Consider the following 12,443-nt stretch of genomic DNA (forward strand, 5'->3'; position numbering starts at 1 on the left):
CACAAAACCGGAAAGAGAAGACCAAACTGAACCTCATGTATGACCCACCACTAGACTTAAGAGTAGATTCTTATGATACATGTAAAGCTAGTTCAGATTATTTCTACAAGTAACTGACTTTGGCAATTGTCTTTCTATAAAAATCATTGCATTATTTATTTATTACAATGTAAGATAAAAAGTCATTAAATTTGTCAATACTGGGAGATTTTTGAGGAATAGAAACTTGCATATACTCCACGCTGGGGTGTCCCAACCTTCAATGAGTTGCTGCAGAAACACATTCTCTTGCATTACTAAGACTCAAAAAGGAATTCATATTTATCTATCTCTGGAACAGATAGATGAATGGATAAGTACACAGACAACTGTAAATCTATTTAGTTTGCTATTGAAGTTATATTAGCTGAGTCCTATTCTTAGTCAAATTCTGAACATATCAAGAAACTTTGGTGTTTCAAGAAGCATCAGTCCCTTCCTGGTTCCTGAACTATTTTTTGCACACTCTAATGTAAAAACAAAGTATTTCAATAGTGATTCTTTCTTAGTATTTCTGATGGTGCTGAGGTAAAAGGCAGTGTTCTACAATAGATAGCATGTGGATATAAGAATTGACTTGGGTTTTAGTTCTGGCTTTGCCATAAATATTAGTTATACGTCCTTCTCTGTTTACTCATCAGTAAAAGCGAGATAACAGTATTTTTTCTGTCTTAAAGAGTTGGGGTGCAGAGTAAATACAAAGTCCCTACAATACCCTACGAAGCTTTATTGGAACTTGCCCTCTCTCTACCTCTTCGATCTTTACTCCAGTCATACTTCCCTTTCCTCACTCTGCTGCAGCCACACTGGCTTCCTCATTGTTCCTTGACGATTCCTACTTAAGGTCTCTGAAATGACCATTCCCTCTGCCCAGAACGCTCTGCCCCTGAAAGCTTCAGGCTCAGTCTCTCACTCCCTCACTTCCTTTAGGTTTCTGCTCAAATGTTACCTCATCAGACACACAGTCATAGATCATCCTATGAGATATAGTGCTCCCAATTTTCTATAGGTTTATTATTTTACAAATTGATGAGACATCAGCTTATTGACTGGTTCCTTTCTTCTAGAATGTAATCTCAAGGAATATAGAAAATTTTATTATCCTTTCCTTAGAAATAATAGTCTCTCTTTTTTTTTTTTTGAGACAGAATCTCACGCTGTCGCCCTCAGTAGAGTGCAGTGGTGTCATCATAGCTCACAGCAACCTCAAACCCCTGGGCTCAAGCAATCCTCCTGCCTCAACTTTCCAAGTACCTGGGACTACAGGTGTGTGCCATGACACCTGGCTAATTTTTCTATTTTTTAGTAGAGACGGGATCTCGCTCTTTTTTTTTTTTTTTTGAGATTAATAGCCATTTTAAGGATTAAGATCACATCTAGCAAAATGGAGTTCATTGAAACACTTTATGTGAAAACTCATGAGATTTTACTGGCAAAATCATTTTAACATTTGCACATCTGAACTCTTGACATGTGGATGTCAGCCTAACTGAATGTTTGTGAGCAGAGAATGATGATTAATAACTATTTCTCTAAAGAGGCTAAAATGTTTAGGAGACATGAAGTGAGGCTCTTGTTAAATTTAACACATTTACTAATAGACTAGATAAGGGGATAAATAATACATAATAAAAGTAGTAATTGAAACCAATCCATGATATGGAGAAGCAAATAGGGCTGAGTTGCCTTTATGTTCACCTCAGGGAAGAAAGACATTTGATATCTTTGGACTCAGTAAGAACTTAAAAAAATATATTGGAAACACTATTTATCAGGCATTTGTGAATAGATTTACGTAAGTCATATCATTTGGTTCTCACTATAAACCTTTGAGGTAGATATTACTATAATATGCAATTTAACACTGAGGAAATTAAGGCTCACAGAACTGAATAAATTTGCCCAAAGATTCATGGCTACTAGTTGGCAAACCCAGAATTCCAACCCCTGAGTCTCTGACTCCAAAGCCAATATATTTTTTTCCTTTTTAGTTGACACATAATAATTGTACCTATTTTTGGGATACAGAGTGATATTTCGATACATGTATACAATGTGCAATGATCAAATCAGAGTAGTTAGCATACCCATCACCTCGAACATTTATCATTTCTTTGTGTTGTGAACATTCAAAATCTGCTCTTCTACCAAAGGCTAATATTGTAAACCTCTCCTCCTGTATATTTCATGAGGATGGTGGTTGGTAGTAATCTAGGCTTATTACATGCAGCTAACATCAAAGACAGGGTTCTAAAATCCAAATAATGAGGATTTGATGACACTCATCTAAAGGTGAATGAGGCTGTTCCTCTGGTCAGCACCTGCCTCCTTGAAAACATCCCACAGGTGCAGGTGTTAAAGCCGATGCTCTGAGTCCAGCTCGATGCCGTGGACAAAGGAGACTCAGCGCCAGAGTGGAGTCCAGCGAGGGATGATAGTGTACAGTGATGAATTGCTTAGCCAACCATCTCTCTGCCTGTGTGCTGTGGGCTTTCAACTCAGATGGATTAAATCTTTGGCCAGAAGTGCTTCTCAGCTTCTGGTGTTTCTTTTTTCTTTTCTTTTTCTTTCTTTCTTTTTTTTTTTGTGTTCTTTAAAAAAAAACTACATATTTATTTATTTGTTTATTTTATTTCATAATATCACAGGGGCACAAACATTTTGGTTACATAAATTGATTTTGTACCATTTGAGTGAAAGCTATGTGTGCCCATCCCCCAGATAGTGTGCATTGTACCTGTTAGGTGTGAATTTACCCATCCCCTCCTCCCCCCCCCACCTGCTGATTTCTCATTGATGTTATTTCCATATGTGCACATGAGTGTAGGTCTCACTTTTGCTCAGGCTGGTCTTGAACTCCTGAGCTCAAACAATCCTCCTGCCTTGGCCTCCCAGAGTGCTAGGATTACAGGCATGAGCCACCACACCCGGCCAGGAAAAATATTCTAATAACATATTAGATTTTTTCTGAATCAGTCTATATAATAATTTAGCAATGTGTTTAGTTGGAAAGTTTGTATCTCTACTTTTTACTAATTAATGTGAAATCATGTAAATATTAATTGCATTTTTATGATTTACGTATTTTTTCAGATACGTATATCTCATAATTTAGAATAATATACTAAGTTATGCTTTTAACATCTCTATGGTTTGCCTTTCTAAATTGCTCAAATATGCAAAACATCAACTAATTTTGCATAATGTTTCTCTGAGAAGACAGTAAATGCACTCCCTTTTGAAGTGAAATCATTTCTCCATGAAAAGCAACATACTTTATTTTAGGAGTTTAATATATTACAAGCTAAGTGGGACGAGAACACGTTATTTGCTCTGATAAAATACTTTGCAAATTGGTCCTGGGCTTTTGTTAGTCATGTTTTTGTCTGTCTCCCCTACTGCAACACAGCATGGTGGAAAGCACCATTTTATCATTCTCTAATTAATTTTGTACATAGCAGGTACTTCATAATTACCTGCTTTATTGAATACAGGCATTCATGAAATCATAGTTAATCTCACCCTTCTTTAAAGAGAAATAAAATGAAGAACATTACTTACATTTAGAGCCCGATGAAGACCCACTAACAGCAGATCTTGATCCGCCTTTCATGGAAAAGACTCCTTTCCCCCTGCGAGTTGTTGTGACAGCCACTCTGGGACGCTTCAGTGGAATGACCGCGCGAGGAGGTGGAGGCACACGTCCGTGGTAGTCAAATAACCTTTACAAAGCACAAATGGGGCTGAGAGTTGGCTTGATGCCTACGTGTTCTATCAAATGTGTGAGATGATTAAGAGAATGCCCTGGTAGAAAATTTCAATAATTTTTTTGTTGCTATTGTTCTCTGTTCAGATGCCTGTGTTTATTGGCGGATTAATTTTTCAATAAGAAAATAGGATGGTACCATAGTCTATGTTTTCTGGACATTAGAATCTGACCCCCAATATGAATTCATTTGTAAGATATCAAAAGACAGGAGCTTTGCTCCAATAGTACCATGCAATTTGTGAAATTATGCCGGCCTTTTTTTCCCAAATATATTTCTTTGTTTGGATAAACAGATTTGTCCTCCTTGTGAACAGAAATCTTCCTTTTAAACATCAGATATTTATTAGCACACGAGTTTGCAAAGAGAAAAAGATTATGCAGAATCAGGAACAAAGAAAGAAAATTATTGTCTGATCAGAAAACAGAGCTCAGAAGGAAAAAAACTGAAGTAAAACCAGATTAAAGAAAACAACCATGAGAGACAAATCAATATGGTGCCCACCTGTCTCTGAGAAATTTTTAAAAAATAAAAGACTCCTCTGACTGTAGAAAAAAGACTAAGTTTGAATGACTTGAAGTTAGCATGGGGACAAAACTTCAGTGGCTAAAGTACTAGTAGGAGGTATTTATAATGATATCTTTTTATTATTCTGATAATCTGCTATATGTGCAAATTGAGACTACAGATATATTTAAAGTTAGCTATTGAAAATTTCTTTAACAAAAAAATCAATAAAATTTATACTTTTGCTAAGAAGTGAACAATGACATTCACCACAATCAACGTATTTCCACTAAACAATGAAAAGAATCAAAGTATAAGAATGTTAAACTCTTTTATATAAATATGTAATTCATAGATTCAAAAGCTTCCTATTACTTTTACTGCACACACAAATACAACAAATTTTTATGACAGCACATTTGAGAAGCATGAAAGGTCAGTTGAAGAAAAAATATTGGGATATATTTACTTATTTTTAAAACTATTTGCCAGTGACCTAGATGTGTAATTATCCACTAAAGAAAAAATAGCATTATTGACTTAGAATTATGATTGTTACATATTTTATTGTAACACCATTATATACATTATGGCCTTGCAATTGTTTTAAAACAGTCAATGAAAATAATCCAATATGAAAGTAAGAAAGGAGAAAACTACAACAGGAAGAAAATAATAAAAAACCAACTTCTATAAGGAGCTATTTCATAAAATTACATCTTGTTTACACATAGATAAAAATATGATAATCTCTTTTTGGGAAATAATATATGAAATATAATAAAAATTAAGATAGGCTGGTTTCCAAATATTCATCCAGAAACATTTTAAACTATCATATTATAGGAGGGAAAAGGACTATTTGAACCAAATTTCAAGCAGAACTCTTTAGGACTAGGAATATCTCCTACATTAGGGAGCTAAAATGTTCAAAAATGACTTAGAACATGCCGGGGAAAAACTAAGAGATGTCTGGAAAGGAAAAGAAATGAAATGAGACAGAGTTCAAGAGAGGTGCCATCCTCTGCGAATAAGCAAAGTCCATTAGAGCTGAAGAACTTCTGGCAAAGAACAGGTCATGGATGTCAACATATGGTAGTTTACTTCAAAGAGTACAGGCAGGGTGAGGCTGAAAAGGGTTATGAATATCATCCAAATCATTAGGGGATTGAGAATCAAAAGGGCGAAATAAACCTGCCCCTTATTTCAATTACAAAACAAGGTCTTCATTAGTTATTTATAAGTTGAATTCACAGAACACCTTAAGTCAGTGAACCAAAATACAAAGGCACTTTGCATGAGCAAAACCACCCAAAAGTATTGAGGGAAAAGAAAACACGACAATTGACTGCTTTTGTCAGGAGAGAAGTTGCCACTTGAGAGGAAAGGCAAGCTCTTTTTGAGGGACCATTTCCTTAGACCACTAATGTACAATTGAACACATTCATTAAATAAACTCATCTATAAATTGGGGTGAGAAAATTTCTAAAGCACAATCAAAATACATAATGATGTAAGAATCTTACAATGAAAATGCAGGTCATGTAAAGTCAACATATTCTTTGGTACTTTAATTATAATGTAATTCAATACTATTTTATAGGAGATCAAAATGTTTACTGATATTTCTGTTGCTTCTCCCAGCTAAGTAGTAATATTACAAAGCTTTCAATGTTGACATGGCCTGATCTTATGTTGAGAAAAGAGAGCTCCATTTGCTCACTGTATTTGTGACAAATTTTAGTATGGGCCATAAGTTTTGGGAATATTAGTATATGTTGTTTCCCTTGGTGTAAATTCTTGTGGGGAGTGGGCCTTGTTCTCTGAATATTTTGGTGAGCTGCTTCAAAGCGAGATGACTCATTTCTCACTGAGGAATCAGGTAAGGTTTTTACCAACTCTTTCTCCCACTCTGATGGGAAGATAAGTGGCATCAGAACTTAAATATTTTAATGTGATATGTATTTCAAAAAAACAAAGAAAGGTGTGGGTACTTCACAGACCATGATTTTTAATTTTACAACATTTTTTTTAATTTTTAATTTTACAACATTTAATTAATTTTTTTTTTTGAGACAGAGTCTGGATCTGTTGCTAGGGATAGAGTGCCGTGGCGTCAGCCTAGCTCACAGCACCCTCAAACTCCTGGGCTAAAGCAATCCTTCTGCCTCAGCCTCCCGAGTAGCTGGGACTACAGGCATGCGCCACCATGCCCGGCTAATTTTTTTCTATATATTTTTAGTTGTCCAGCTAATTTCTTTATATTTTTAGTAGAGACGGAGTCTTGCTCTTGCTCAGGCTGGTCTCGAACTCCTGACCTCAAGTGATCCTCCCGCCTCGGCCTCCCAGCTTGCTTGGATTACAGGTGTGTGCCACCATGCCTGGCTGGAGATAGAGACTTTTAAAAAATTTCATTGGGCATACTTAAGTTTATCAGAAATAAAAGGCTGGAAAACTGGATGTTGTCCTAATGCATAAGAACAACAAGACAAGGATGGGAAGGCGGGGAACAGGTGTTCTGGGATTGCAAGATGGGGTTCTTCTAAATGCAGAGGGAAGTAGGTGGGAGGCACCCTAGAAAGAGCCAAGCTTTCTCATCAGAATTCTGTCTACAACAAATCAAAGAAATTTTGCCTTTACAAACTGTTATATTGACGAATAGAGTTAAGGAGATAGTCTATTTAAAATTATAGACTCACAGTGAAGATGGCGGTCCAGTAGAACCAAATGGAATCTAAATCTCAAAGGTCTGTTAAAAGCTTTAAGTTTCTTCCTTTCTCTTAGTTCTTTTTGTTCCTTATCCTTTTAGAATTATATTCCTTCTCTTTTCCTTTAATAGTCCTTAATTTTTCCTAGTATTTCTTGGTCAGAATAATTTTCTCCTTCATACTCATCAAATAGATAATGGTTTATAATGAAGCCAAACACATAATTCCTCCTTCACTAAGATCCCTTATACAATGAAAACTCTAAAAGACTTACCATCAAGTAGTAAATAAAATTAATGCAGTCAGATTTTAATAAAAGCAACCCATGGAGGAAATTTGAGAATTTAATTTGTTTTATTTAATAAACATTCCTACTTTCCAGGTACCTTTTTCTTGTTTGGACATTTGTTTGCTTTAAATAATATCTGAGATATGTAATTTTGTTATATATCAAAAGCTAAAACCTAATGATATTAATTTTAATATTAATTTACTTCATAAAATACACATAACTTGTCTCTAGGAACAATAAGGATATTTGATTTCATCTACTGTTCTTAAAAAATAAATATTTTTTGGACAAAGGCAATTTTATGGCATATTAACATCAAAAATAAATATAATTGTGTGCTTTTTAAGACAAAGAGCTTGTTATTACTAAGTTTTAACAATAGTAAGGTAACATTTTGGAAAAAATACATGAAAACAACTGCAACTCTCAATCTTAGACCCCAAAACAACTACTATAACCCTCTAATCTTTTTTCTGTAAGCATCCATATTTATTACCTAATTGAAAACATAATGTATGTACAGTCATGTATTCTAGCCAGTTCTCTTTGGTTTATATTAAAAACATTTCTCAAGCCTGCTAAATGGTCTCCTTAATATTTAACTGCTGTGATGCACTTTCTCAAGTAGATGTACCACGTTCTAATAAATCATTACCTGATTGTTAGACTTTTGACTTGATGCTTATTTTTGCCATCAACTAATATGATTTTAAAAACAAAAAAAAATTTAAAATGTAACATGTGCATAGTATTTTGTCACTGAATATTAAATTTTCATTTTAGATTAATGGTTATTGCAAGAATTTTTTGGTCATTACCTATCTTCTAAATTGCCCGTATGAAAATAGTTCTTCATTTTCCCTACCCACAAATCAAAACTTACAGTCACCATGTACTTAATGCTAATAAAAATATATGATCTGCACTTGGGAGCTAAATCTCTGGGCTGTCCAGAGGCAAAACCTAAGAACAAGTTCAGGGCCATATTCTCATCAGGACCTTTCAGTGGGCATATACAGATTGGCAACCAGAAGACCAGAGGTCTTGCCCCATGCTATGATTCAATCTCGAGCCCTCCTTTTCAGCATACTTAATTCTGACAGGCATATTATCTATAAAACCAAATTAAAGTGCCTATTCATTTGTAAGAAGATATACATTTGAAGTCCACACAAATGATTCTCATAGGCTGCTAGTGTATCTGTTTCCTATATTGTTTGAACTATTCAAAACTCATAAACTGCGTCTATAATTTCCATGCTGACTTCAAATAAATTTTTGGTTGCAACTGAATCAGAAAATAATTTTAAAAGGCACATTCCACCCAAGACCAGTAAACGAAAATTTCTACTGCTCTTTTTTGTCATTAAACTTTTCCAAGGTATTCTGTGAAGTTTTTCCCCAGGACTATGTGCAAATGCTTTCTGAACATGCTTTTAAAGGCAAGTTGATTGCAATCATGAGTGACCTCTTTTGTAATATTTTGACTTTAATATAACCTTTATAGTTTGTCTAACATTGCTATCTACTATATTTTATATACAGCTTTGTGTAATTAAAAAGTTAGTACATTCAAATGGCCATTTTGAGGTTATAGATCAATAAAATGATTTTCTCATTTAATTCTTATAATTCAGTAAGGTCAGTATTATTAATATGAAGCCATTTTGCCCCTGAAGGAAACTGGCAGAAAAAAAAGGAAGAGGGTAACATCCCCAAGTTTAACCATTCAACACATGTGCATCTAGGCCAGAAATTCATGTCTTCAGACTTCAAGTCATACCCTTGTCCACTGTACCATGCTTTTATTTTCACATGGTTTACACGGAATACGATTCTACCAGATACTAATTTAAATTTGCATAACAAAACAGACACTGCTTCTTGCTAATACACTTTCCAATATTCATGAATACATGTTGTACTTTATAATCAATGATCTGAAACAACTGTAGAATGAGTTAGAATTCTTTCATTAATTGACACTCTAGTAGCTTTTCTTTGGTTAATTAACACAAGATCAATGGCTACAGAATTTAACAACACCCACTTTGAATCATTTAAAATATATATGTGTTTTCTATATGGTAAAGCACCTCTGGAATTTCTTTTTCTCTATTAACAACAGTTTACTTATCACTGGAAGTTATAAACTGCTCAGGGTTCTTCCTAATATTATTGAAACAAAGGTTGGCCTTAGACTGTTAATATCTCAGAAATTAGAAACATTCTCTGGAGGATTCAATATAATCTTAGGTATACATCTCCTTTTACTTGTTAAGAGTATAAATATTTAGTTTGAATAACGTTCAATGTCCTGCACTTAGAGCCATACTTGGCCATTTCAAAGAAAATGCCATTCAGTGCTATAAATTGTTGGGGAATGCTGTGTGAAATACAGAAAGATGAAAGTTTAGAATAGCCACTCAAGTCCACTACTTAGTGATACTCTTCATGATCCCTGAATCCATGGATAGACACTTAAAGAAGTCACAGTAAGATGAAACTTTGTGTAAAGAAGTTTTCTAAGCTAGAGCTATCTAAAAGTTGAACACTCTTAATTACATTAGAATCTCCAAACCTGGCAGAAATAGGATGACAAGAAGATGTGGATATATGTCAGTTGTTAACCTATTATTTTTTGGTTTCAGACTCACTGTTAGTCACAGCTGGGGTTGGGACTCAGCAAACCCCATTTATGGAGGGAGTGGGCAGCTGGCTCCTGCTGGGTCGTCCAGGAAAGGACCTGAGAGGGAGACTGTAAGACTGGGGCAGGAAAAAGGGGCTTGCTCTTTCGTAATGTTTTGCTTATTTGTGTTTTGGCTTCCTGCTCTTGTTAGCATTACCCAACCTTGTTTGTTCACCCTGGCAATAAAAATTCATTCCAGGAGCAGTAGCAGAATCCAGTTTGAGCAATTTTGCCACACTTGCAGAACAGCCTCTCCACACTTCCTTGTATTCCCAACCCATATCCCCTCCTGGGAGGTGTGGGTGCCAGCCCCACATGTTCCACCTGTGGGGACTCAGATACAGCAGCATTAGCTGAGCAGAATGTTCTGTTCACAGTTTCAGCTCTGCTAGGCTCTTCTAAGCAAGTTTTGATAATCCTAAACTCTTCTTTTGTTTCCCCATCCCTAAAGGTGGTAGCTGCTTACGGTAATGCAATTGCTAACTCCATTACACCATAGTGCTTCTTTTGTGCTTTTTCAGTTCCTTAATATGCAGTTAGCATGTTTTTATATGCAATTATTTCTGTTAAAAATAACTAGTGTGATTTCTGTATTCCCAACCTAAACAAAGCAGTATGGGGTTAACAGAAACAGCTGAATGCTTTCTCTCTGCAGGTAAGTGTGTCAGCTGCAGCTGGAATACTTTGGGGAGCATGGAGAGGGAAAACAATAAAAGCAAAATAATCCAGAGGTGTCCCAGTGAACTATTATGGAAAGACAGCTGACCAACCGGTTTTTTTTTCTCAGTTCTATGGACGTTGCTATATGAATCTCACTATAAGAAACACATTCACCATCATTGTTAATGGTTACTGTTAACTGTTACTAGCATCTAACATTGGATCAAGCATGAAAAACATATCAGGCATAATGCTGATCATTATATATATGTTACCTTATTTAATTCTTAGAACAATTTAATGAGTTAGGCATTAATTTCCTGTTCACCTAACAGATGATATAACAGATTTTGTGGTATTAAATAACTTGCCCAAGTTTGCGCCTCTACTCAAAAGAGAAGAAAAATTTAACCATAAATACAAGGTGTAACTTATGAGAAATCACTGTGGATAAAATAGTTAGTAGTGACTCTGTGAGCTATGGATCTTGCCCAGCCTCTCCATTCTGTTTTTCTTTCACAGTATTTTATGTTTATAGAGAGTTCTAGAGTATATCCACTAGTGGCAGATGCTTATGTCTTTCTTAGCCAACTACAAAAAATGGAAAATAAATTAATGAGAGCACAGATTGCTCAGACAGTTTGTTAGCAATACAACCATACTGGTCTGCTGCACACTTATAAGCTAAACAGATTGTATATAAAACAAATAAATGATTTTGGAAATGGTTCATAGTTAGCTTTGTTCTGTAGTGGAGAGTCATCTGAAAGCTACAGCTTCTATAATTATTTGTTTAAGACCCTTGTTCTTTGGCAAGTAAGATAGATCGATTGATCTGTCTATCTAATGATTTTATTGAGCTATCATTTCTAAGTAGTAAAATGCATATAGACTGACTTCCTTTTAAAGACGAGAAAACTGAAAACCTAACTTGTCCAAAGTTAAAAAACTAGTTTCCAAAACTTGGGTCTCCTACCTTTTAGAGCAAAAATCTATTATAGGTAGAAATTTTTTAAATGTGTAAGGAAGTTACAAGATAGAAAACAGTTAAGAGATGTTAAAATGGTTTTATAGTGACAGACTATGAGACAATGTGTATTAATTGAAAACTTTATTCATAGCAAGTGAGAAAAAAGCTCGAGTAGAAATGTCTTTAAAGTTGTCAAAAACTAAAATGTTCAAAGAGTACAAAACCTGTCTAAATGTTATCTTTTCTTAATAGTAAATGGGATGATTATTGTTTTCTTATGTTTTATTTTATTTTATTTTTTTAAAATTTGAGCATATTACAGGGGTACAAATGTGTAGGTTACATATATTGCCTTTGCCCCACCTGAGTCAGAGCTTCAAGCATGTCCATCCCCCAGATGGTGCGCACCACACCCATTAGGTGTGAATATACCCATCCTCTCCTCCCTGCTACCATCTGCCCAACACCCGATGAATGTTACTACTATATGTGCACATAAGTGTTGATCAGTTAATACCAACTTGATGGTGAGTATATGTGGTGCTTGTTTTTCCATTCTTGTGATACTTTACTTAGAATGGGTTCCAGCTCTATCCAGGATAATACATGAGGTGCTAGATCACCATTGTTTTCTGTGGCTGAGTAGAACTCCATGGTATAAATATACCACATTTTATTAATCCATTCATGGGCACTTGGGTTGTTTCCACATCTTTGCAATTGTGAATTGTGCTGCAATAAACATTCCAGTGCAGATGTCTTTTTTATAGAATGTCTTTTTTTCCTTTGGGTAGATGCCCAGTAATGGAAT

At 35.1% G+C, this 12,443-nt stretch overlaps 1 protein-coding gene across 28 annotated transcripts in view; it reads right to left on the reverse strand.

Annotated features, from left to right (window-relative positions):
* Positions 1-12,443, reverse strand: part of RALYL (RALY RNA binding protein like) — a 652,666-nt gene that overhangs the window by 65,629 nt on the left and 574,594 nt on the right. For all 28 annotated transcript variants that reach the window (XM_069466280.1, XM_069466285.1, XM_069466295.1 and 25 more), the window contains one exon: positions 3,601-3,761. In XM_069466280.1, the coding sequence (XP_069322381.1) occupies positions 3,601-3,761 (161 nt within the window). The remainder of the gene's footprint in view (positions 1-3,600; positions 3,762-12,443) is intronic.

This window comes from Eulemur rufifrons, chromosome 3 (assembly GCF_041146395.1).
Source record: "Eulemur rufifrons isolate Redbay chromosome 3, OSU_ERuf_1, whole genome shotgun sequence".
Taxonomy (NCBI): domain Eukaryota; kingdom Metazoa; phylum Chordata; class Mammalia; order Primates; family Lemuridae; genus Eulemur; species Eulemur rufifrons.